At 52.5% G+C, this 23,870-nt stretch overlaps 1 protein-coding gene across 1 annotated transcript; it reads right to left on the bottom strand.

Moving 5' to 3' along the window:
* Window positions 1-985: 985 nt before the first annotated feature.
* CDK5RAP3 (CDK5 regulatory subunit associated protein 3) lies at window positions 986-11,102 on the bottom strand. Its single transcript, XM_021067091.2, has 14 exons — window positions 11,069-11,102; window positions 10,800-10,845; window positions 8,600-8,731; window positions 8,217-8,317; window positions 7,552-7,600; window positions 7,072-7,250; window positions 6,468-6,604; window positions 6,116-6,260; window positions 5,376-5,486; window positions 4,863-4,941; window positions 4,198-4,286; window positions 1,947-2,152; window positions 1,386-1,557; window positions 986-1,295 (listed from the first exon to the last, which is right to left on the bottom strand). The coding sequence occupies exons 1-14, from the start codon at window positions 11,072-11,074 to the stop codon at window positions 1,230-1,232; spliced, it is 1,518 nt and encodes a 505-aa protein (XP_020922750.1). The 5' UTR covers window positions 11,075-11,102; the 3' UTR covers window positions 986-1,229.
* Window positions 11,103-23,870: the final 12,768 nt, after the last annotated feature.

The following is a 23,870-nucleotide window of genomic DNA, read 5'->3' as shown; positions in this document are numbered from 1 at the left end:
CACAGCAGCCGAGGGCAGGACGCAGCCCACTCAGCCCCCTTCGTGCCCTCCTATTCCAAGGACAGTTTTACCTCACCATTCCACACCAAGATTTTTCCTTTTTCGGTCCTAGACTTCCAGTCCCCCCAAAAGGAGGTGAACAGGCCAAGATTGGGGGGAAGCGATGGGCTGACATTAATTGATAGGAGCGGCTCCGAGCAGTTCATGCCGCCTTATCTCTCTCTCCTCTGGATAGCGTGTGTCCGCCGGAGTCCGCGGGGTCGGTGATTAATAGGGGCCATCACTCACTGTCCAGGACGGCTGAAAGGCAGCAGGGAGGGGGCGGCCCTCCCCAGAACTGAGATAACAAGCAGCAGGAATAATGAGTGGTGTCACTCCACTTTTCATTTTGATGGAAAGTCATTACGGGAGTCAACGCCAGCGACAAAGAGCCATGAATCAACTGCTCTGCTATGAAATTAAAATCGAATTGCCGGCCACCCCCAACCCCTACCCTTCCTGGGAAACGGGGATGGGTAGGTGGCCGGGGAGAGGGGTGCTGGCTTGGGGTGGGCGCTACCCAATCACAGAGTGGGTACTTGGGGTCGGAAGTGGACGGGCAGCTGGCAAAGGTGACAACTCCTCTTTCCACCTTGTTTATCAGACCCTTCCTCCCCAAACCGCATTTTTCCCTCTGCCTGGAGGTAAGCTGTGATTAAAAGGAAAATACAGCTTTGCTGGCTCCAAAGAGGCTGCTACTTGAAGGCTCCCCTTGGGCTCCTGGTCTGAGTGGGGCAGTCTGGGCCTGGGCTAGGAAGAGAAAGCTCCCGGTCCACGCAGCTACCCCAGAACCCCTTGCTGAGGCCTTTACAGATGCTTATCTGGGGCCCTTCCTGGCACTAGAAGCAAAGAGAAAAGTACCCAAGCGGGCGCTCCGCAGGATCCAGAACCCCACGCCAATGCACGCCCAGCCAACCCCGGGCCCCGAGAAGGTCATGCTCAGTAGTGAAGCAGGAGTCCCTTCCTCTTTTATTAAGTGCAACTAGAGAATGAGAAGGAGCAGAAGCTGTGGTTTCAGGCTGATGGGCCACAGGACCACTCAAGACAGCTTCTTGCAGAGTACAGAGCGCCCAGGACACCATCCGGTGATGGTTCCATCCTGGGGTCTGAGCCCTTGCCAGGAGGGGCCCCTGGCTGTCCCCCCTCTGTCCTGAAGGCTGAGAAGACAGGCAGGAAGAATGGGGAGCGTGTCACAGAGAGGTTCCCATCAGGTTCACAGGGCGCCCGTTGTACCTCTTGGAAATGTCAGCTTCGATCTGAAAGACAGCGATACCGAGTGAGCGGGAAGCAGAGGCCGAGGGGCCTCGCTCTGCAGACTCCGGGCAGGTCTGCCTCTCCTGTCTCACCAGCTTCTGCAGCTCCTTCGTCTTCTCCAGCAGCAGGTCCAGCTTGGGCTCCAGAGCCGCCTGCTCCTGAAGCGCTTCCTGCTGCTTCTGCACCATCAGTTCTTTTTTCAAGGCCAGCAGCTGGGACTGCTTTAGCTTCTGCTGGAGGAGCTCCGTCACTCGGTCCACGTACCTGGGCAGGGCGCTCGGTAAGTGGTGTGGCTATGCAAGCTGAGCAGCCCCGGCCAACTGCTGCAAAAGGGGAGGCTTGGGAGACCAAGTCTCTCCTTGGCTTCTCAGCCTCCAGCCTCCAGCCTCCTTCAGTCCTTTCCTGGAAGGAACAGCACTCCCGCGTCCCTGTCTCCTCTGGGAAGCAGACCCTGACCGTGCACATCAGACCCCCCCGCTGCTGCCATCGTGCCCCAGGAGAACCCCCTTCCCAGCTGGGAGGGTGCAGTTGCGGGAGGCAAGGGTGAGGTCTGTGGGTTCATGGAGAGGAGGAAGCAAGGAGTCAGGGCTGCCAAGAAGGCAGCACTCTGCAGCATGCCCTCGGAGAGCCCAACATCAAGGGGAAAGGCAGACCTTGGTGAAGCCAGGATCATAAACAGGTGTTGCATTCGAAGGTTGGTGAGGCGGCCGATCAGATCCTGCAGAGCCGACACCATGCTCACTGTCTTCGCTTTGGTCTGGCCCTGCAGGATGGCTGGAGCCAGCTGGAACTGGCTCACGGACAGGATGTCGGCCTCCTCGCTCATCTCCACGGCTCTCTGCGACAGGAAGCTCTCGAGCTGAGGACAGAAGAGGATGTGCTTCACCCTGAGAAAAGGACTCGGAAGCGAGGCCCTCAGACTGCTCTGAATGAAGAATCAGGGTAGACTCTGGTGGAGGAGCCGTTATTTCCTCGGAATGTTTTGTTTTTTGTTTTTTTTCTGGCCGGCCTGCAGCCTGTGGAGAGCCTGGGCTCGGGGGTCAGATCTGAGCTGGAGCTGCAAAGCACAGCTGGATCCTTAACCTGCTGTGCTGGGCTGGGGATCGGACCTGCCTCCCAGAGCTCCTGAGATGCCGCCAATGCTGTTGCGCTGCAGCGGGAACTCCTCCTCTGAACATTCTTATCAGTAGAATCTCACCAGCGAGAACCGGGGAATGGGGGGTGCTTTCAGCCCCTCATTGCCATCTCAGGCCGCACCTGGCCCTGGACCCCCTCTCCTTTCCCCTAGCCTGTAGGTCAGAGAACTATAGTCTCAAGGGTTCTCTCTGCCCCAGGGAAGGTATTTTCTCTCCATGGGAAGCACGAGATTGAGGGAGTAGGAATCCAGGTCTGAGAAGCCCTGGGTTAAGAAAAGCGTGGGCTAGAGTTCCCGTTGTGGTGCAGCGGAAACGAATCCGACTAGGAACCATGAGGTTGCGGGTTTGATCCCTGGCCTCGCTCAGTGGGTTAAGGATCTGGCTTTGCCGTGAGCTGTGATGTAGTTCGCAGACACGGCTCAGATCTGGCATTGCTGCGGTTCTGGCAAAGGCCAGTGGCTGTAGCTCCGATGTGACCCTCAACCTGGGACCCTCTATACGCCACGATTGCGGCCCTAAAATACAACCAAAAAAAAAAAAAAAAGAAGACGAAGGAAAGAAAAGGCTGGGCAGACTCTGAGAGCCAGTCACGTATCCTGTCCCTCTTATTAACCAAAGATACTTATCCCTTTTGTCCTCCTATCCCGTTGAGGCTGGAGGTGGCGGGGTGCTGGGGAGACAGAGGGGGGCCAGACGGGTGAGGACAAGGCCCTCCATGAGGCCCTCCCAGCCAGACAGCCCCCAGGAAGCGGGCAGACCCAGAGGCTGACAAAGACAGGCCCCCAGCTTCCCAGTCGCACACGGAAGGTCAGGAACCCTGGCTCCTTGTGCTTAGGCTGCTGGGCACCTTGGCCAAAGGGACGACACTGAAACACAAACGGGGACACATCCCTCCAAACCTCCAGAGGAAAAGCCAAGCTGCCGACGCTCTTCAGCTCTCTGAGCTCCTCCACTCGGCCACAGTGGCCGCCTCCTTTGTCACATGTGCAGGGCACACTCCTGCATCCATGCTTCGGCCTGGCAAACTCCTCCCCCAGACGCGGGCCTGGCTCCCTCTACACCCCCTGCCAGCCTGGACTTACTGGTCACCTTCCCAACAAGGCCTTCCCTGACCACCAGCATAAAGACACAGTTCCTCCCGGCAACCCCCATCCACCTCCCTGGCTTTTTTTCTCTGTGGCACTTAGTCAACACCTAATATACTGTATATTCTACTTGTCTGTCTTATTTCTTGTCTGCCTTCCCCACTTGAAGATAAGCTCCACGAGGTCAGGGACTTTGACTTTCTTTTTTTGCTTTTTAGGGTCGCCCCCAGGGCATATGGAAGTTCCCAGGCTAGGGTTCGAATTGGAGCTGCAGCTACTGGCCTAGGCCAGAGCCACAGCAACTTGGGATCTGAGCTGCATCTGCAACCTATACCACAGATCATGGAAATGCCGGATTCTCAAGCCACTGAGCGAGACCAGGGATGGAACCCACATTCTCATGGATCCTAGTTGGGTTCATTACCGCTGAGCCACAATGGGAACTCCACCTTTGACTGTCTTGTTCACTGCTCAGGTCCCACAGCCAGGAAGTATGGGATAAACACTGTTGAATGATTTGGCAGGAAGGGGGCATCCTAATACCTAAGCCTCTGTTCCAGAATGAGGACAGTGCTTAGCACCCTTCGCTCAAACAGAAAGGGTCAGGTCAGGTGTCTGGAGCAGTGCTGTCTCTGCTGGTGCCAGGCGCCCCCCACTCCCAAACACCCAGAGGACGAAGGTACCTCCATGAGCTCATCAATGAACTGATTCCGGGTCTCAGGGTATTCAAGAAGGGTCAGAGCATCTGAGCCCCTAGCAACACCTTCTGGAGCTGCAAGGAAGAGAGAGAAGCGGTAAAGCTGCTGCAGGCTGGGGAAGAAGACCCTCAAGTTTGGGAAGTCCTGGTGGGTTATTCTGGATGCGGACACTGCACTAAAGCCACTTCCTGTTTCAACCCAAGCCCAAGGGTTACCCTTTCTCATTTGCCTTGGCCCCCTAATCAGGCACTAGGGCCAACCCCAGTCCCTGAGGAGGACCGGGGAGCTGAGTGCCAAAGAAGGAAAGTGGGTGTGAAGTCTCATCCTGCACTGCCCTCTAGTGGCTAAGATCGCAGCTACAGCTGCTCGGCTTCTGGGGAGCTGAGTCAGTTCTGGCTTCAGAGCCAGTCAGAGCCTCTTAGAAGCCCCCCCAGAGAAAGGCAGAGCCACATTCAGTATCCAAAACGCTGAGAGTTTCTAAACCTAATTTAAGAACTTCTCTCTGCACTCACATCATCAACAAGATTTTGAAAAAAACAAAAACAAAAACAGGTAAACATCCAGAAACCCAATCTTGGCAGCACGTGTTTTCTTTGTTTCTAGAGACACGGGTCACCCTCTGCCAGGGCTGCAGGGAGTGGCTCACTCACCCTGGGTTCCGGCTTCCAGTACTGTGATCTGCAGAGCAGTGGCGTCGTCTCCCCAGTCTATCTCATCACCCCCAGCTTCCTGGGTGGAGAGCAAAGAACCTCAGCAGTGTTGGGAGAACTTTCCCCGGCAAAAGGAGCCAGAATATGCCAAAACCCTTTTTAAGTTCAGTGACGGCACAGTTCAACTGTACGAAGCACTTGCAGCAGCCCTGACGGAGGTGGCAAAGACGGCAGTGTGGGCTCGTGCATGCTGCTGCCCTCAGCCCTGCTTTGTAGCTACCCCCTGCCTCTCCCTCCACACCTGCCCCACATGCCAGAAGAAAGAGGTCAAAATTCTCATAGGTCCCTTTGGAAACTGCCCCCCGCCCCTCCCATACACACACCAGACCTCACCTGGTCCAAGAGCTATGAACTTCAAGTGATGCCTTTCAAGACAGAGACCACACTTTTCTTATCACCAAGGCAGCTGTCACAGAAAGTCATCAGAGAGATGGACTGAGAGAGCAGCCTCACCTTTGAGTCTGACTCCAGGGAGATGCCCCAGTCAATTTCAGCCGCCTGGGCAGAGATGCCAGAGTCGGGCCCTTCAGAGGCCACCTCCACCCCAAAGTCGCCCCAGTCAATCTAGAAAGAGGAAAAAGAGTTGGCTCAGAGAAGATGGGGAAGGAGGTGCCTACCCGAGGCCTCGGCTGCTTCAGGAGGGAGCTCGGGCGCACTGTTTAAATGTGATGGCCTCTGCAAAGCTTCCCAAAGGAGAGCCCGTCTCCAGAGAGCTCCTGAGACTGAAGTGTTCCCAGTTCAAAGGTGACCAGCTTGCCAAGGCTTTTCAGCGTGCATCTATTCTCTGGTCTCAAGAAAGCCAGGGAGTTCCTGTGATGGCTCAGCAGGTTACGAACCCGACCAGTATCTATGAAGATGCAGGTTCAATCCCTGGCCTCACGCAGTGGGTTAAGGATCTGGTGTTGCCGTGAGCTGTGGTGTAGGTCCCAGACGCGGCTAGGATCTTGCATTACTGTGGCTGTGGCTGTGGCCAGCAACTGCAGCTCCAATTCGACCCCTAGCTTGGGAATTTCCATATGCTGCAAGTGCAGCTCTGAAAAAAAAAAAAAAGCCAGGGAAATAAGGGAGTAGGTCCTTCCCCCTAGTCTTTTTCACAGGAACACCCCTTTCTTCCATCTGGACTCTGAAATCAAATCAGGAAGTTCTGGACCATGCATCAGGGGAGGAGGCGGCTCTCACTCGGCCCATCTTACCGCGTCTTCTTCCACCTGCTCCGGGGGCTCCTCGAGGTATGGCCGCTCCACCACCGAGGGCTCGGTGCCCGTCCTCCACTCGTACACGGTGCCGTTCCCCCGTGTCTGCACAAACCGCAGCATGGGCAGCACCTGCTCCTCGGGGCTGCAACAGAGCAGGCCGCTGACCCTCCTGGCACCCTCTCAGGATGCCAGCACTGGGCTTGGCCTGGGCCCACAGGCCACATGGGCCAGGTTCCCACAGGGTCAAGTGTCTAGGAGGAAGCTCTAAGGTCATGTGGGGAAGGGCACACAGTCAGGGGGGGAAGAACTGTCCCCGTCACCGCTGGGGAGAAACTGAGGCCCCCGTTACCTTTCACACACAAACCCCACGCAGGCCTGGTACAGGTCGATGGCTTCCCCCAGGGACTGGGCTGCCGCCCCAATCTCGGCCAGCTGGCTCGGCAGGTCCTTCACCAGGGCCAGGAGTTCTCTTCGGACGTTGTCCCCCTGCAGAGGATCCAAGAGGTGGGCTTTGACAGAAGTGGTGGGAAGCAGAGGCCAACAGATTCCAGAAGATGCCCGAAGACCCGAGATAGGCAAGAAACTGGCCTGGGAAGGGCACAGCCAGGCTGCGGAGGAGCTTCTCAGAAGGAAGCTGTGGCGGAGGTCCTGTCGTGGCTCAGTGGTTAACGAGTCTGACTAGGAACCATGAAGTTGCGGGTTGGATCCCTGGCCTCGCTCAGTGGGTTAAGGATCAGGCGTTGCACGTGAGCTGTGGTGTAGGTCGCAGATGCGGCTTGGATCTGGCATTGCTGTGTCTGTGGCGTAGGCCGGCGGCTACAGCTCTGATTAGACCCCTAGCCTGGGAACCTCCATATGCCATGGGAGCGGCCCTAGAAAAGGCAAAAAGACAAAAAAAAAAAAAAAAAAAAAGAAGGAAGCTGTTAGGCCCAGAAGAGGCCCCTTCTGCTCACCGTGATGCCATACTGCTTGCACGAGTGGTAGAACTGCTCCCGCATCTCGGCGGCCCCCGCCTGGCCCTCCTCTTCCTTGCGGCTGTATTCTTGCTGCAGCTGCTGGCACTTGGCGATCTGTTTCTTCAGTGAGGGGATCTCGTAGTTGACGTTCCGAACCAGGAGGCTGGAGAGTTCCACTGAGAAGGGCCCAGGGCGTTCAGCCCAGACCCCCGCACCACAAGGCAGGCACGCCACAGGGACACGCACCCACATACCCCATGTGCCCCAGAGCCCAGGGCCCACCTCCCAGCTCCTCCCCAAGGAGGGAACTCCAGAATTCCCTCTTCATGGAATTCATTTTCTCACCTCACAAGCATCTACAGCACAGCCTCTGCCCACACCCCCCACATGAACTGTGCCTCCCTGAAGCCCACTGTCTCAGAACTCAGGGAGTGGGCTTCCCCGGGACGCTGGGACTCCCGGGCTGGGCCACCTTACCTAGGTAGGTGTTGTCCTTCTCATACAAGGCTACGATCTCCTGCCAATCCTAAGGAAAGAAAGAGGAAGTGAGCCAGAACAGTGCTCAGCAGCCACATCCTAGCTCAATTCCCCAACAGAGGAGGCTCGCCCAGTGTCCGTAGAGCATCGGATGCAAACTCCAGAGTTCCTGTCGTGGCTCAGGGGAAATGAATCTGACTAGCATCCATGAGGACGCAGGTTCAATCTCTGGCCTCACTCAGTGGGTTAAGGATCCGGTGTTGCCGTGAGCTGTGATGTAGGTGGCAGACGTGGCTCAGATCTGGCATTGCTGTGGCTGAGGTGGAGGACAGAGGCTACAGCTCCAGTGTGGCCCCTGGCCTGGGAGCCTCCATATGCCATGGGTGCAGCCCTAAAAAGACAAAAGGACAAAAACAAAAAAACCCTGCAAACTCCGTGCCTCTTTCACAACACTGGCTGGACCACCCACTTTAAGACTATGGTGCCAAAGAGCAACTCCCAAGGCGGTAGGTCTGAAAGCGTAAACCCAGGGCTAGGATCTACTTTGGGCATAAACCATTCGGATGGAGGGAAAGTTGGGGGAAAAGTCCAAGGAGGCATCTCCACTGGATCCTCAGCAAGACCAGATGGGCTCTGACCCCGGGGTCACCATCGCCCACACTTGCCTTCATCCGCTGTGAAGAGTACCGGCCAAAAATATTTTTGGTGGAGGCTTCGGTGCCTTTGAGAAGCTCCACAATCCTTAGGCAGTGGAAGTAGTGAATGTCTGGAAAGCAAGGAGGGGCAAAGACTTTGTGAACTGCCGTCTCTTCCCCACCCACTCTGGCCAACGCACACGGAGGACTCCTGTATGTGCCAGGAACGTTAGCGGGCGTAGCGCTCCCCTTCATCATTTCGTGTGGGGAGGAACCAGCATCTGTACCCCAAACAAAACTCTCCTTTTCTTTAGGGCTCAGCCCTATGGCTCAGCAAAAGGGAGCAACTCAACAGACACATGCCACCCTGGGAAAGAGGGGGGGGTCCAGGAACGTAGCCCCAAAGCGCTCACAGGATCCAGAGAGCAGCTGGGCGATCTCTTCGCTCTCTGGCATGTCCTGGATGGCAGCGTTGATCTTCTCTCGGATGGTCAACACCTGACTCTGCCATTTCAGGTTGCAGTGCCTTCTGTCCACCAGCCAGTCTATGTGAGAAAAACCCCAGTCACAGCATGCCCATCCACGTGGCCAAGATGCCACCACTGATTCAAACAAACTACCCTAAGACATGGGCTAAAAGCTGTATTCATACTGGTTAAGGTGTGGAGGTCACAGGAAGATGGGAATGAAGACAGGCCCAAAGGGATGCTTGGGGCTAAACAGATTCCAAAACCTGACTTTATCCGCAGTGTGACTTTTATAGAGCAGTTGCCTTGACAACAGGATAAAGAAAAACTTGAGGAGTTCCCGTTGTGGCTCAGTGGTAAGGAACCTGACTAGTTCCCATGAAAAATCAGGTTCCATCCCTGGCCCCACTCAGTGGGTTAAGGATCTAGTGTTGCTGTAAGCTGTGGCATAGGTTGCAGGCAATGCTGTAACTATAGCTCTAATGAGATCCCTAGCCTGGGAACGTTCATATGCCACATGTGAGGCTCTTAAAAAAAAAAAAGAAAAAGAAAAATTTTAAATTGGTCTTGCCATCAGTGACATTTTGGGAGTTCCTGTCATGGCTCAGGGATAACAAACCCAACTAATATCCATGAAGACACAGGTTCGATCCCTGGCCCCGCTTAACTAGTGGGTTAAGGATCCAGTATTGCCGTGAGCTGTGGTGTAGGCCGGCAGCCACAGCTCCAATTAGACCCCTAGCCTGGGAACCCTCATATGCCACAGGTGTGGCCAAAGAAACCAAAAACCAAACCAAAACAAAAAAATGTGCCACTTTGGGCCACTCTAAACTCTCCATAATATTTTTGCTTCCATGAGTGATTGTATCTTTCCTATCAACAGAGGTTGCTATTTAACTTCCACTTCCTCAGGGCTGGGATTAACCATGACAAAAAAAAAAATACAATATGGTTATGCCAAACCAGATGAATGAAGAACTGCAAAGCCCCTAACACCTATAGTGTCCTAAGGACTAAATAACAGCAGTCTAATCATACCAGTGAAGTACCATCCTGCACATATGAATACTAAGGTAACTGACCTCCTAGATTCTGGGCCCAGATTCGTGTTTTTAGTAGCGGGTATAGGTGGATGACAGCCAAGCACATTTCTTCAGTAGGCAGGAGCTAAGAGCTAGACTCTGGGGTCAGATGGACTTGGCTGCTATTTAGCAACTTTCTTGGGCAAAGTCCCTCAATCGCTCTGTGCCTCAGTTTCCCTACATGTAAAATGAAGATGCTAGAGACACTGAGTACAAAGGGGAATGAAGGTAAAACACCTAGCACATGGCAAGGGCTCAATGAATGGTGGTGATCTTCATGTTCATAACATCAAGCACACAAAACAGCACCTGGTAGAGCGCAAACCCTCGATACACAGTTGTTGTCTCATCAGTCCCTTTCACAAACAATAACAAGCACATACATCAAGAGCATACATGTGCCGGAGTTTCCGTTGTGGCGCAGCCAAAACAAATCCGACTAGGAACCATGAGGTTGTGGGTTCGATCCCTGACCTCACTCAGTGAGTTAAGGATCCGGTGTTGGCATGAGCTGTGGTGTAGGCTGCAGACGTGGCTCGGATCTGGCGTTGCTGTGGCTGTGGTGTAGGCTGGCAGCTGTAGCTCGGATTGGACCCCTAGCCTGGGAACCTCCACATGCCATTCAAACGGCCCTCAAAAAAAAAAAAAAAAAAAAAAAGGAAAATAGTAAAAATAAAAAAGGAGAGAAAGCTTTTTTTTCTGGCATAATACAAAAAGCATAGATGCTGGTGCCTGACAGACTTAGGTTCTAATTTCAGATCTGACATCTCAGTAGGTGACCATCTTCAAGGTAAGCCCTTCGCCTCTCTGCGCCTGAATGATCTGATTGGCAACACATGTTACAAACGTTAAGGTAGAAGACGCAGATTGAGTACAGACTTTATGAACGGTTCCTTCCTGCTCCTCTTAGCGAGGCAGGTCTGGGCACAGACGCGGGCACAGAGCAGGGCGAGCGGTCAGCGTCTGAACAGGGACCTTGGGATGTCTGGGCTCCAGCTGTTGGTGATGGGGCAAAGGGCCAGGCCTCCCCCTGACAGCCGGTTGAGCGGGGTGACCCCTCCTACCGAGCAGCTTGCTGGTCTGGATGTCGATGGGCACGTGCTGATGGTCCTAGCGGGAAAGATCGCGGGGGAACCGGGCGTGAGCGCTGGAAGGGAACCTGCCGCTTGCTCCATTTCGCCCGCGCAACCGCCACCCTGCGGAGCCACCACGCAGGAGTCGGGGAGGGCTGAGCCCATGAGAGAGCCGGGGAAGCAGATCAGGGAAGGATGGGCTGAACTGAGTCCAGGGGTCCCAAACCAGCCCCCCATTTTTCCAACTCCTGTCTTCAAACCTGCATCTTTCCTCCACTTCCGCTTCCGGCCAGCGACCGGGGCCCGCCCCGCCTACCACCAATCCAGATCTAGCGTGGCCGAGCTTCAGTTTAGGCACAGACAGGGCTGCTCCGGCCACGTCACCGCCTTCCTCTGAGCCAATCGGGGCGCGCACACCACCGGCCTCAAGCCCCACCCACCCCGGGGCTCCGAGTGGCTGAGCCCGGGAGGGGCGGGAGAAGAGGAGACGGCCAATAGGAGACGCGAGGCGGGCTCACGGCCAGGGAAGGGTGGGGGAGTCAGGAAAGGGCTGCAGCGGCGTCGCGATCCCAGTAGGCGGCGCTCTAGAGCGGCTCCAGGCGCTTCCGGCCAACAAGACAAGGAAGCCTCCCGGCAAGGAAGCCTCCCGGCAAGGAAGCCTCCCCGCAACATTAACGCGTCTGCGGGCAGGGTCCTAGCGCCGCCCAGGGTGACCCGGAGGCTGTTGCAAATCCCTTGCCGTCTTGCCTTGCTTTACTGTCCATCGATGGTTTGTAGGTCTCTTGTGCCACGTGTCGCACATTGCTTTCTCCTTCAGTTCATCAAATAGACAACTGTTGGGCAGCTGCTGCTTGTGTGGTTAGGGCTGATAACGGGAGGGAGGGAGGAAGTTCAAGGGAGGCTTGTTATCCCAAAGATAACACCTAAATTGAGTGTTAAAAGAAGAGCTGCAGAAAGGGTGATGTGGGAGGGGTGTTCTGGGTGGAGGAGACTATGCAGGCCACAAACCATAAGAGGGGTGCAGGGGACAACAAACAGGCAAGACGGGCAAAATGATTGTCAGCGACCAGAGCAAAATGAAAATGCAGAGCCCCTTGTTTAAAAATATAGACAATTTTCCAGCGTTGTTGTGAGCTGTGGTGTAGGTCGCAGACGTGGACTCAGATCTGGCGTTGCTGTGGCTCTGGCGCAGGCCAGCAGCAACAGCTCCGATTCGACCCCTAGCCTGGGAACCTCCATATACCGCTGGAGCGGCCCCAGAAAAGGCAAAAAGCCAAAAAAAAAAAAAAAGAAAAGAAAAGAAAAAGAAAGATATATATATATATAGACAATTTCAAGAGGGCACAGCTTAGGTCTCACACTCGGGAAGGCAGCCCCCCAGGCAGCCCATCCCCTGTGCAGTGAAATGTTTGAGGCATGGGGTGGCTGGAGAAAAAAGCCTGTGAGGGGCATATCAAAAGATCTCAGGAAGCAACTTGTACTTCCCCCCTGCAGAAAGAGAAGAACCACTGGAGGGTTTTAAGGGTTTGAGGCTTGAGGCAGGGAGGAACGTATACAGGTTGGCTGCACAGAAGATGGATTTGTGGGAGATAAGACTGGGAAACTGTCAGGAGGTTATTAGACAGGAGTTCAGGGTTCACCTGGGACAGAGGCACTAGGAGGAAGAGAAGGCTGGGTTTGAGATGTTTTGGAGGAAAATGGCAGTTGATTGGCTGTGTGGGTTTGGGGACTGGAACAGCAAGGATGACACAGAGGCAGAGTTCCTGTCGTGACACAGCAGAAACGAATCCGACTAGGAACCATGAAGTTGTGGGTTCAATCCCTGGCCTCGCTCAGTGGATTAAGGATCTGGCATTACTGTGAGCTGTGGTGTAGGTTGCAGACACTGTTCGGATCCTGTGTTGCTCCGTCTGTGGCATGGGCTGGCAGCTGCAGCTCTGATTTGACCCCTGGCCTGGGAACCTCCATATGCCGCAGGTGTAGCCCTAAAAAGAAAAAAAAAAAAAAAGAAGATGACACAGAGGTGGTTGGATGGGAGTGCCCCCACCTAGGACAGGGATGCAGGATGCTGAGCAGGAGTTGAGGAGGGTACCTCAGCTTTTAAATTGTGGGGCTAGTGGCCCTGGGAGACCCCCAGGTGAGAAAGTGGGCAAGAGGCGCTTGGGTTGGCAGCTTTGGAGTTCAGGGACTGGGGCCACAGCTTTGGAGAGCCACAGGCTGACAGATTTGTGGTCCAGGTGGTGGCTGAAGCTGGGAGAGGGTGTGAGACTGGGCAAGAGGCGTGTAGGCTGAGGAGAGAGGGTGGGCTGAGGATCTCACAGGGCTGGGTGTGCAATTTGCACCCCCCACCCCTTTCCAGGTTGTTAACTCCTCCAGGAGGCTCTGCCTGGGTTTTTCTAAATGACTCCCCTCCCCCTCTTTGCCCCGAGCATCACTTGGGGCTCAGTAAGTTGGGTTTTTTTTTTTTTTTTTTTTGGTTTTGGGGTTTTTTTAGGGCCACACGTGTGGCATATGGAGGTTCCCAGGCTAGGTGGTCAAATCAGAGCTATAGCTGCTGGGCTACACCACAGCCACAGCAACACTAAATAGGAGCCATGCCTACAACCTACACCATAGGTTATGGGGACGATGGGTCCTTAACCCACTGAGTCAGGCCAGGGATTGAACCCACCTCCTCATGGATACTAGTTGGGTTTTTTTTTTTTTTTTCTTGTCTTTTTTGCTATTTCTTGGGTTGCTCCTGCGTCATATGGAGGTTCCCAGGCTAGGGGTCCAATCGGAGCTGTAGCCTCTGGCCTACGCCAGAGCTACAGCAACGTGGGATCCGAGCTGCCTCTGTAACCCACACCACAGCTCACGGCAACGCCGGATCGTCAACACACTGAGCAAGGGCAGGGACCAAACCCGCAACCTCATGGTTCCTAGTCGGATTCGTTAACCACTGTGCCACCACGGGAACTCCTAGTTGGATTTGTTTTTGCTGAGCCACCACGGGTACTCCTCAGTAAGTTTTTTATCAAATTGCGTGATGGGATAGGGCACTGAGAAGACCTAGATTCCTGCCCAGTGAGATCCTGGACCATTTCCATAAGCTCTCTGCCAGCCATGGTTTCCTCAATGTGGGGATAACACCTATCCTGACCATCTCAGGGTATTTTCTGTTCGCAGCCCTAAATAAATAAACATGCTAGATGCACATAACTCTTGGCAGTTTACAACATGCTTTCGTATATTTTCTCATTATTTGCAAACTCTGTGTGTGTGTAATAATGCGTTAATCATTATTGCTGTAGAATAGGTTGAAAATACTTCCCTAAAATGGCGCATAGGGCAGAACGAAGGGCCTCTTTGGGACTCTCTCATGGGAATTTGGCTCCCATCTCAGAGTCCTGACTCAGGCTCTAGGAATTACTGAGGCTCCCCCATGATTAAACAAACCCTTACTGGGCTCCAAGTATGTGTTCCTGGCTCCCTGAGACATCCCAAGAATCATGGCCCTGCTCCACCCTCCAGGTGCATCTCTCCTCCTTGAACCAACAGGCAGGGCAGGGCAGGATGAATCTGGAAGGCTCAGCCCTGGTGAGTTGGTGGAGGCAGAGACCACCAGCACTTCACCCCACCCCACCCCACCCCACCCCACCCCGTCCCGCCGCAGCACCCCAGTGACTCACATGGAATAGAACGATGTTGATGGGTTTTTTTGGGGGGGTGGTTGGCTGCACCCATGGCATATGGAGGTTCCCAGGCTAGGGCTAGAATTGGAGCTGTGGCCGCTGGCCTACACCACAGCCACAGCAACACCAAATCTGAGCTGCGTCTACCACCTACACCACAGCTCATGGCAACGCCAGATCCTTAACCCACTGAGTGAGGCCAGGGATTGAACCTGTGTCCTCATGGATACTAGTCAGATTCGTTTCCTCTGAGCCACGATGGGAACTCCCACGATGTGGATGTTTGAGAACAGTTCTCCCCAGCTGCTGGCCTCAGGGTAGTGGCCCCAGAGAGCATAGGAGTGTGGCGTTCGCACAGTATCTGCACTGTTTGTCTTCTTCCAAGGCCACAAAGAACCTCAGGGCAGAGAAGCGCACGAGTGGTCAGGCATGGAAGGCATCAAGGTCCTTGGGACTCCCACCATCTGGAAGGTGCCAGGGAGAAGGATGTAGCGGCTTCTGACTGTGAATCTCTCAATTCTCTGCTGCTTTAGCAGGTGGGACACTGTCTAGGGGAGGGGCAGCACAGGGGAAGGTGAGGAAGGACAGAGCAGGCCTGTGATGGCTTTGGATGGGAAAGCGCAGAGCCCCGGAGTGCTGTGTGTGCAAGCTGCCTGACCATCCTTTGTTGTTGTTGTTATTGTTAGCTTGCTTTTAAAGTGATAATCATCGGAGTTCCCCTCGTGATGCAGCGGAAATGAATCCGACTAGGAACCATGAGGTTGTGGGTTCGATCCCTGGCCTCGCTCAGTGGGTTAAGGATCCAGCATTGCTATGAGCTATGGTGTAGGTCGCAGACGAGGCTTGGATCCCGAGTTGCTGTGGCTGTGGCGTAGGCCCGCAGCTATAGCTCTGATTTGACCCCTAGCCTGGGAACCTCCATATGCTGTGGGTGTGGCCCTAAAAAGACCAAAAAAAAAAAAAAAAAAAAAAGACTAAAAAATAAAATAAAGTGATAGTCACATGCCACGTACCAGTATAGATGGAAATGTTTTACAAGGATTATCTAATTTGATCCTTCCAACAAACTTACAATGTGGGTACTATTATTAGCCAGATTGTAAAGACCAGGGAGCCAAAGCTTAGGCAATTAAGTAGCTCGTCCAGGATCCTGATGCAGGTGGTAGTTGTGAGCCTGGGATTCAAACACAGGCCTCTCTGGCTCCCCAGGCTGCCTTCTCATTTTCTCTGTGGATTTGGCTTCTTGGGCAGCCCCGCCTGCTCCAGTCATGCAGCTCGGCCACCACAGCCACAGGCCTTTGGCCCGATTCCCTCTTTCTCTCCAGTTGTTGTGTCAGACACCTAGAAGCCCCACCCTCATAGCCCCTGCCCTTTTCCAAAGTTCTTTCTTACCACGCCCCGTTCTGGGCAAAAAGGCCCATGACTTATGTTCCTGCAATATCCATAAAAAGAAGTCGTACCTTTGACATTCAAATAATCCATTTCTGCCACGTTTATGACCTTGTGGGCCATGTCTTCTATGTGTTTGCTCACAGCCACGCTGTGTGTGTGTGTGCGTGTGCCTGTGTGTGGTATGTCTGCCTGCTGGGCTGACAGCTCTGAAAACTCAGCATCCTCAGCTGCCCTCTTGCTGCTTGTAGTGTGATAGCTGAGTAGTGTCTTTCAGTCTGTCTCCCCAGCTTGTCGGCGAGCACCCTGTGGGCACGGAGTACAGGTTTATTCACCTCTGTAACCCCAGCACCTGGCAGGACACCTGACATTGAGTGTCAGGTACATAATGGATGCTTGTCAAGGAAGGAACAAGAGAAAGTGCAATGGGAGTTCCCTTCGTGGCTCAGTGGTTAACAAATCTGACTAGGAACCATGAGGTTGTGGGTTCGATCCCTGGCCTTGCTCAGTGGGTTAAAGATCTGGCATTGCCGTGAGCTGTGGCTTAGGTCGCAGACGTGGCTCGGGTCCCGAGTTGCTGTGGCTGTGGCGTAGGCCAGCGGCTACAGCTCTGATTCGACCCCTAGCCTGGGAACCTCCATATGCTGCGGGTATGGCCCTGGAAAAGACAAAAAAGACAAAAAAAAAAAAAAAAAAAAGATAGGGAGAGAGAAAGTGCAACGGGTGCAGGAAGATGAGTGAGGACCATGATCACGTGGTCTGGGTGGAGGGCTGTGCATTCCCCGGCTCCACACTTCCTCCCTCCCTCCCTCTACAGCTTAGGACTAGGAGTTGCTTGGAACCAGAGGGAGGAATTCAAGCTGAAGATATCGGAGCTGGTTGGCTTCAAGAGTTGGCGCAGTGATTAACGAATCCGACTAGGAACCATGAGGTTGCAGGTTCAGTCCCTGCCCTTGCTCAGTGGGTTAACGATCCGGCGTTGCCGTGAGCTGTGGTGTAGGTCGCAGATGCGGCTCGGATCCTGCGTTGCTGTGTCTCTGGCGTAGGCCGGTGGCTACAGCTCCGATTCGACCCCTAGCCTGGGAACCTCCATATGCCATGGTTGTGGCCCTAAAAAAAACAAAACAAAACAACAACAACAAAAAAACAAACCATACAAACAAAATAAGAGGTATGCTGAGAGTGCTAAGGGAACAGAAAGGAGGAGTATCCAAGTCCACCGGGGGGGGGGGGGGTAAAGACGTGGGAGGGGGATGGAAAACCAACAGAGCAAGTGCCTGGGAGAAGTGACACTTGAGCCGGGTCTGTGGGACAGGAATGACGTGTGGTAGAAGGTGGGGGGTGGGGGAGCATAAGCAATGGCGTCATTCTAGGAAGAGGGAGTCATTGACAGGGACAGAGCTCGTAGGTAAGAGAGAGCTCGGCTGTTTCAGAGGTTTATTAGGGGAGCATGGGATGTTTACAAGGAGAGAGGAGAAAAAATTAGGTTAAAGAGAGAGGCCAGATGAAGTCATGAGGAACCCTCAGGTCCATGACCAAGGGTTGAAATTTAATCCTGCGGACCAGGGTTCCCGACCAATAGGTGGCAGATCCCCGGAAAGCTCTAGAATGGTGCAAAGAGGCAAGGAGTCATAAAGGCCACTGTATTGTTTTAGTGCATGCTAGAAGGACAAGAGTCTCATGGGGAGTGAAGTTTTTCTATGCTGAGACAGGATCCTTTCAGAGAACAGGAAATCCGAATAGCCCAAACATGTATGAAAAGATGCTGGATCTTACTGAAAACGAAGCGTATAGTCAGCTTGGGCTGCTGTAACAAATTACCACCACTTAGGTGCCTTAAAATGACAGAAATGTATTATCTCAAAGTTCTGGGGGCCAGATGTCTGAAATCAAGGTGTCAGTAACGTCAATTCCTTCCAAAGGCTCTGAGGGACCGTCTGTTCCGGCCACTCACCCGGCTTCTGGTGGTTGCGGGCAGTCCTTTCTGTTCTTGCCTTGCAGCTGCATCACTTTGGTCTCTGGTTCTATTGTCATTCTCCCTGCAGGTCTCTGGGTCTCTCTTCCATAGTCCTTGGATTTAGGGCCTGTCCTAATCCTATATGGCCTTCAACTTATTATTATTATTATTTTATTTATTTATTTTTTTGGTCTTTTTAGAGCCATACCCATGGCACAGGAATTTCCCAGGCTAGGGGTCAAATCGGAGTCAAATAGAAGCTACAGCTGCCAGGCTACACCATAGCCACAGCAAAGCAGGATCTGAGCTGGGTATGCAACTTATACCACAGCTCACGGCAATGCCAGATCCTTTTTTTTTTTTTTTTTTTTTTTTGTCTTTTTGTCTTTTTGTCTTCTAGGGCTGCACGTGCGGCATATGGAGGTTCCCAGGCTAGGGGTCCAATTGGAGCTGTAGCCACCAGCCTATGCCAGAGCCACAGCAACTCGGGATCCAAGCCTCGTCTGTAACCTACACCGCAGCTCATGGCAACGCTGATCCTTAACCCACTGAACAAGGCCAGGATTGAACCCACAACCTCATGGTTCCTAGTCAGATTCGTTAACCACTGCGCCACGATGGCAACTCCAGGAAATGCCGGATCCTTAACTCACTGAGTGAGGCCAGGGATGGAACCTGCATCCTCATGGATCCTAGCTGGGTTCTTTACTGATATGCCACAATGGAAACTACCCCCTGCCCCTGTTTTTAGCTTAATTAATGATTCTGCAAAGACTCTATTTCCAAATAAGGTCACATTCTGGGGTTCTAGGTGGACATGAGTTTGGGTGGACATTATTCAGTCCAGTCCACTAAGGAAATGCAACTCTATAAGACACCAAGACGACCACTTCACTGCCATCATACTGGCAAAAATTATAAGGCCTGTGTCCCAGGTCCTGTCCTCCAGAAGTCGGTGAAGTTTTGGGGACCAGATGCTCGCAAGGGGAGTTCCCATCATGGCTCAGTGGAAATGAGTCTGACTAGTACCCATGAAGATGTAGGTTCGATTCCTGAACTTACTTCGTGGGTTAAGGATTCGGTGTTAAGGATTGAGCTGTGGTGTAGGTTGCAGATGCGGTCTGCACCCTGCTGTGCTACAGCGGGAACTCCTGAACGTGACGGTATTTGGAAAGAGTCTTTGCAGATGTGATGAAACACGGATCTTGCCGTGAGGAGATTGTCCTGGATTATCTGGGTGGACCCTAAAGACGGTGACACGTGTTCTAGCCAGAGAGAGGCAGAGAGACTAGACACGAGGAAGAGAGGGGATGTGAGGGTGGGGGAGGCAGAAACTGGAGTGATCTGGGCCACAAGCTAAGGAGTGCTTCTTAGGAGGCAAGGAACAGACTGTCCTTGGAGCCTTGAGAGGGACTGTGACCCTTCGAACACCTTGGTCTTGGCCAGTGAAACTGGTGTTGGACCTCTGACCTCCAGCACTGTAAAAGAATACACTTCTGTTGTTTAGAGCCGTCAAGTTTGGGGTCACTTGTGACAGCAGCCACAAGCAACTGATATATCGAGTAGTAGGAGAATTGCTGGTCTGGTGCATCTTGGTAAACCCACTCAGAGGATCTACCTCGGGGTACAGGGAGGATTCAGAGGGCTCCCTTGTCAAACTTTTTTTTTTTTTTTTTTTTTTTTTGTCTTTTGCCATTTCTTGGGCCGCTCCCACAGCATATGGGGGTTCCCAGGCTAGGGGTCCAATCGGAGCTGTAGTGGTCAGCCTACACCAGAGACACAGCAACACCAGATCTGAGCTGCGTCTGCAACCTATACCACAGCTCACAGCAATGCCGGATCCTCCACCCACTGAGCAAGGCCAGGGATCGAACCCGCAACCTCATGGTTCCTAGTCGATTTATTAACCACTGAGCCACAACGGGAATTCCATTTTCTCTCTCTCTCTCTTTTTTTTTTTTTTTTTTCTGTCCCATGTCAAACATTTGGAGCCATCCCTGGAACACAGTTGGCTTCTCATACCCCACTACTCCCTGAGGTCTCCCTGAAGGGGAGCAACCTCAACCCCTCCAATGGCAACCTCTACACCCACCTCAGACCCACCCCTGTCTGCTCCCAGCTGTACCTGCTGTAGTCCCTGGAGACCTGCCTTTGGCCTTGCCCCACTATCCTCTCAACCAGGCTGGGCACCCCTTCTCCTGGCCTTCCAGAGGTAGGGAAATGCTGAGGAGACTGGGAGCCCCTCTCTTCTTCCTGCTTTGGGAAATAAATATTCCTAGAGCTTAGATCTACTCTCCGGGCAGAGGTCAGTAAGCGGGGAAAGAGCTGTTGGACCAGAATAAATCTGTAACCCAATGGGGCCTCATCACTCCATGTCTCAACCCGGCATCAAGGTCCCTGGAGCTTCCTTAGGTGTATTTTACTTTTTTTTTTTTTTTTTTTTTTTTTTTGTCTTCTGCCTTTTTAGGGCCACACCCGTGGCATATGGAGGTTCCCAGGCTAGGGGTCTAATTGGAACTACAGCTGCCTACCTACACCACAGCTCACAGCAACGCCGGAACCTTAATCCACTGAGCGAGGCCAGGGATCCAACCTGCAACCTCATGGTTCCTAATCAGATTTGTTTCCAATGCACCATGATGGGAACTCCTATTTTATTTTTACTTTTTTTTTTTTTCTTTTTACGGCCACACCTGCAGCATATGGAAGGTCCCTGGCTAGGTGTTGAATCGGAGCCACAGCCATAGCAATATCAGATTCGAGCTGCATCTGTGACCTACGCCACAGCTTGTGGCAACACTGGATCCTTAACCCACTGAGCGAGACCAGGGATCAAACCCACATTCTTATGGACACTGTCAGGTTCTTAACTCATTGAGCTACAGTGGGAACTCACCTTAAGTGTATTTTACTTGCTTTACACACCAAGGACAAATTTCTGAAAATGTGCGTACTGCATGTTTGTATACGGAATATAAGGCTTGAACCTAGTTTTAGGAAGTCCATTAAAAGGTGGAAAACTGGGAGTTCCCATTGTGGCGCAGTGGTTAACGAATCTGACTAGGAACCATGAGGTGGTGGGTTCGATCCCTGCCCTTGCTCAGTGGGTTAAGGATCCAGGGTTGCCGTGAGCTGTGGTGTAGGTTGCAGACGTGGCTTGGATCCCGAGCTGCTGTGGCTCTGGCGTAGGCCGGCAGCTACAGCTCCGATTAGACTCCTAGCCTGGGAACCTCCATATGCCGCAGGTGTGGCTCTAGAAAAAGGCAAAAAGACAAAAAAAAAAAAAAGGTGGAGAATTTTGGGAGTTCCCTTCATGGCTCAGTGGTTAATGAACCCACCTAGGAACCTTGTGGTTCATTCCCTGGCCTTGCTCAGTGGGTTAAGGATCCAGTGTTGCCCAGAGCTGTGGTGTAGGTTGCAGATGTGGCTCCAACCCCGCATTGCTGTGGCTGTGGCCAGCAGCTGCAGCTCTAATTCGACCCCTAGCCTGGAAACTTCCACATGCCATGGGTGTGGCCCTAGAAAGAAAAAAAAAAAAAAAAAAAGGTGGAAAACTTGATAAGAGTTCTCTTGTGGTGCATTGGGTTAAGGATTCAGTGCTGTCACTGCAGCGGCTCAAATAGTTCCCCTGGCTCAGGTCCTGTCCCTGGCCTGGGGAACTTCCATATGCTGTGGGCATGGCCAAAAAGAAAAAAAAAAAAAAAAAAGGTAGAAAATTCTATAAAGCAATAAAGCCGCCTTATGGGGGTAATCTGTTTAAGAGATGTTCACAGTTTACAGCCTTATCAAAAACTCCCCTCCCAACCCTGTTCCTTCCAGAAATAAACCTCCCAAAGGTCAGGGGTGGGGTCTGACTTCCCAGACTGCCTTCTCTGTTTTCTTTTTTTGGACCACGCCCACGGCAGGTGGAAGTTCCCCAGCCAAGGATCGAACCCTTGCCACAGCAGTGACCCAAGCCCCTGCAGTGACAATGCCTGATCCTTAACCCACTGCACCATAAGGGAACTCCTTAAAGGGCAAACCATCTGGGCATCCACTGAATCTTGCCCACTGGAGCTCCTTCTCCAGTGTGGAGGTGAGAGAACAGGACTCTGGCCCCTTGGGTTCCAGACATCGGAAAGCCCTGCATTTTGAATTAGGGGGAGTGAGTGCTTCCAGCACAAACCCTGTCCTCTATGGATGGAAATGACACCCTGGCCCTTGCTTATGGTCCTCCAGGCTAGTTCTCCTCCCACCATCCTTCCAGTATCTTCCTAACATCTGAGATGATAAGTCTTTAGCCTCTTCTGGTGTCTTCTGGACTGGATACTCTCAAATCAGTAGGCTTCAGAGAAAATGATAGATCTAGAAGCTGTGGTCACCTTTATGTGACAACTGTGCATACCTCTCATGAGAGGCAGGGGGACCTTACAAAATAACATCCTCAATTCACACAGACCTCTGGGGAACTGATAACATAGCAGCAAGCCTGCTGTATCTGAAACCGTGAGAAGTGAAATAAATGGGTTTTCTCTCCTATTTACCTGCTCCAGGAAGAGTGGGACAAAGGCAACTGGCTACATTAAGAATTTCTTGGAGATCCTGTCGTGGTGCAGTGGTTAACGAATCCGACTAGGAACCATGAGATTTCGGGTTCGATCCCTGGCCTTGCTCAGTAGGTTAAGGATCTGTTGTTGCCATGAGCAGTGCTGGAGATTGAAGACATGGCTTGGATTTGGCATTGCTGTGGCCATGGCCGTTGGCGGGTACCTGCAGCTCTGATTCAACACCTAGCCCTGGAACTTCCATGTGCCCTGGGTGCAGCCCTAAAAGAAAAACAAAAAACAAAAAAAAAACAATTTCTTAGGAGTTCAGCAGGTTAAAGATCTGGTATTGTCACTGCTGTGCTTTGGGTTCAATCCCTGGCCTGGGAACTTCCACATGTGTGGGTACAGCCAAAAAAATTTTTTTTCCTTAGAATCAAGACAATACTTCTGTTTCTCATTTGTATTTTTTTTTTTTTTTTTTTTTTTGCTTTTTTAGGGCTGAACTTGCAGCTTATGGAAGCTCCCAGGCTAGGGTTTGAATCGGAGATGCAGCTGCCTGCCACAGCCACAGCCACAGCCATGCCACATCCAAGCTTCATCTGTGGATCTGCATCACAGCTCACAGCAACATGGAATCCTTTAACCCATGGGCCAGGGATTGAACCTGCATTCTCACTAGTCAGTTGGATTCTTAACCTGCTGAGCCGTAATGGGAACACCCTCTCATTTGTATTTTATTTATTTATTTATTTATTATTTATTTTTTGCCATTTCTTGGGCCGCTCCCTCGGCATATGGAGGTTCCCAGGCTAGGGGTCCAATCAGAGCTGTAGCCACCAGCCTACACCATAGCCAACGCGGGGATCCAAGTTGTGTCTGCGACATACACCACAGCTCACGGCAACGCCCGATCCTTAACCCACTGAGCAAGGGCAGAGATCGAACCCGCAACCTCATGGTTCCTAGTTGGATTCGTTAACCACTGCGCCACGACGGGAACTCCTCATTTGTATTTTAAAGGTTGCATTAAGTACCTACTATATGTCAGATCTGTATCAGGGATAGATAATTCTGGGCTCGAGGAGTTAAAATTCTGTAAGGGAAGCAAATACATGACCGGGTCATTGCAGTTTTATAAATGCGTGTGTGTGTGTGTGTGTGTGTGTGTATGTGTGTGTGTGTGTACATGTATAATCAATCATGGTATATAGCATATTAAATAGAAGCATGTGAGCAAGCCCTGTAGGAACAAGGAAATTCCTGGTGGAATAGGGGGCATAATAATTAATTCAGGCCTCGAGGGACAAATAAAAATTTGTCTTGGTTTACACAAAGGGAAGGGACACTCTTCCTGACTGCATTGTCTTAGGCAGCCCCTGTATCCAGGAAGGTAGGCAGAAAAAGGCCCAGCATCCTCTTCCAGGGAACTTTGGGAGAGGAGGCTGCAGAGACCCCATCCTAGGAGGGCCAGGCCAAGTGGGTCCCACCACAGGCCATGGGAGCCCTTGAAAGGCTG

The sequence above is a fragment of the Sus scrofa genome, chromosome 12 (assembly GCF_054392235.1).
Source record: "Sus scrofa isolate SSC_HxYL_T2T_F1_AM1 chromosome 12, Sscrofa_HxYL_maternal_Yorkshire_Landrace_v2.0, whole genome shotgun sequence".
Taxonomy (NCBI): Eukaryota; Metazoa; Chordata; class Mammalia; order Artiodactyla; family Suidae; genus Sus; species Sus scrofa.
The sequence above is the reverse complement of the archived record's forward strand: the minus strand, read 5'-3'. Positions and strand labels throughout refer to the sequence as shown.

Excerpts from the sequence above, each read along its gene's own strand:
- CDK5RAP3 (XM_021067091.2), bottom strand. Across the intron at positions 4,942-5,375 it reads CCCTGGAGTCAGACTCAAAG|GAAGCTGGGGGTGATGAGAT; the intron begins GTGAGGCTGCTC and ends CTCTCCACCCAG. Across the intron at positions 2,153-4,197 it reads TCATTGATGAGCTCATGGAG|CTCGAGAGCTTCCTGTCGCA; the intron begins GTACCTTCGTCC and ends TTCTGTCCTCAG.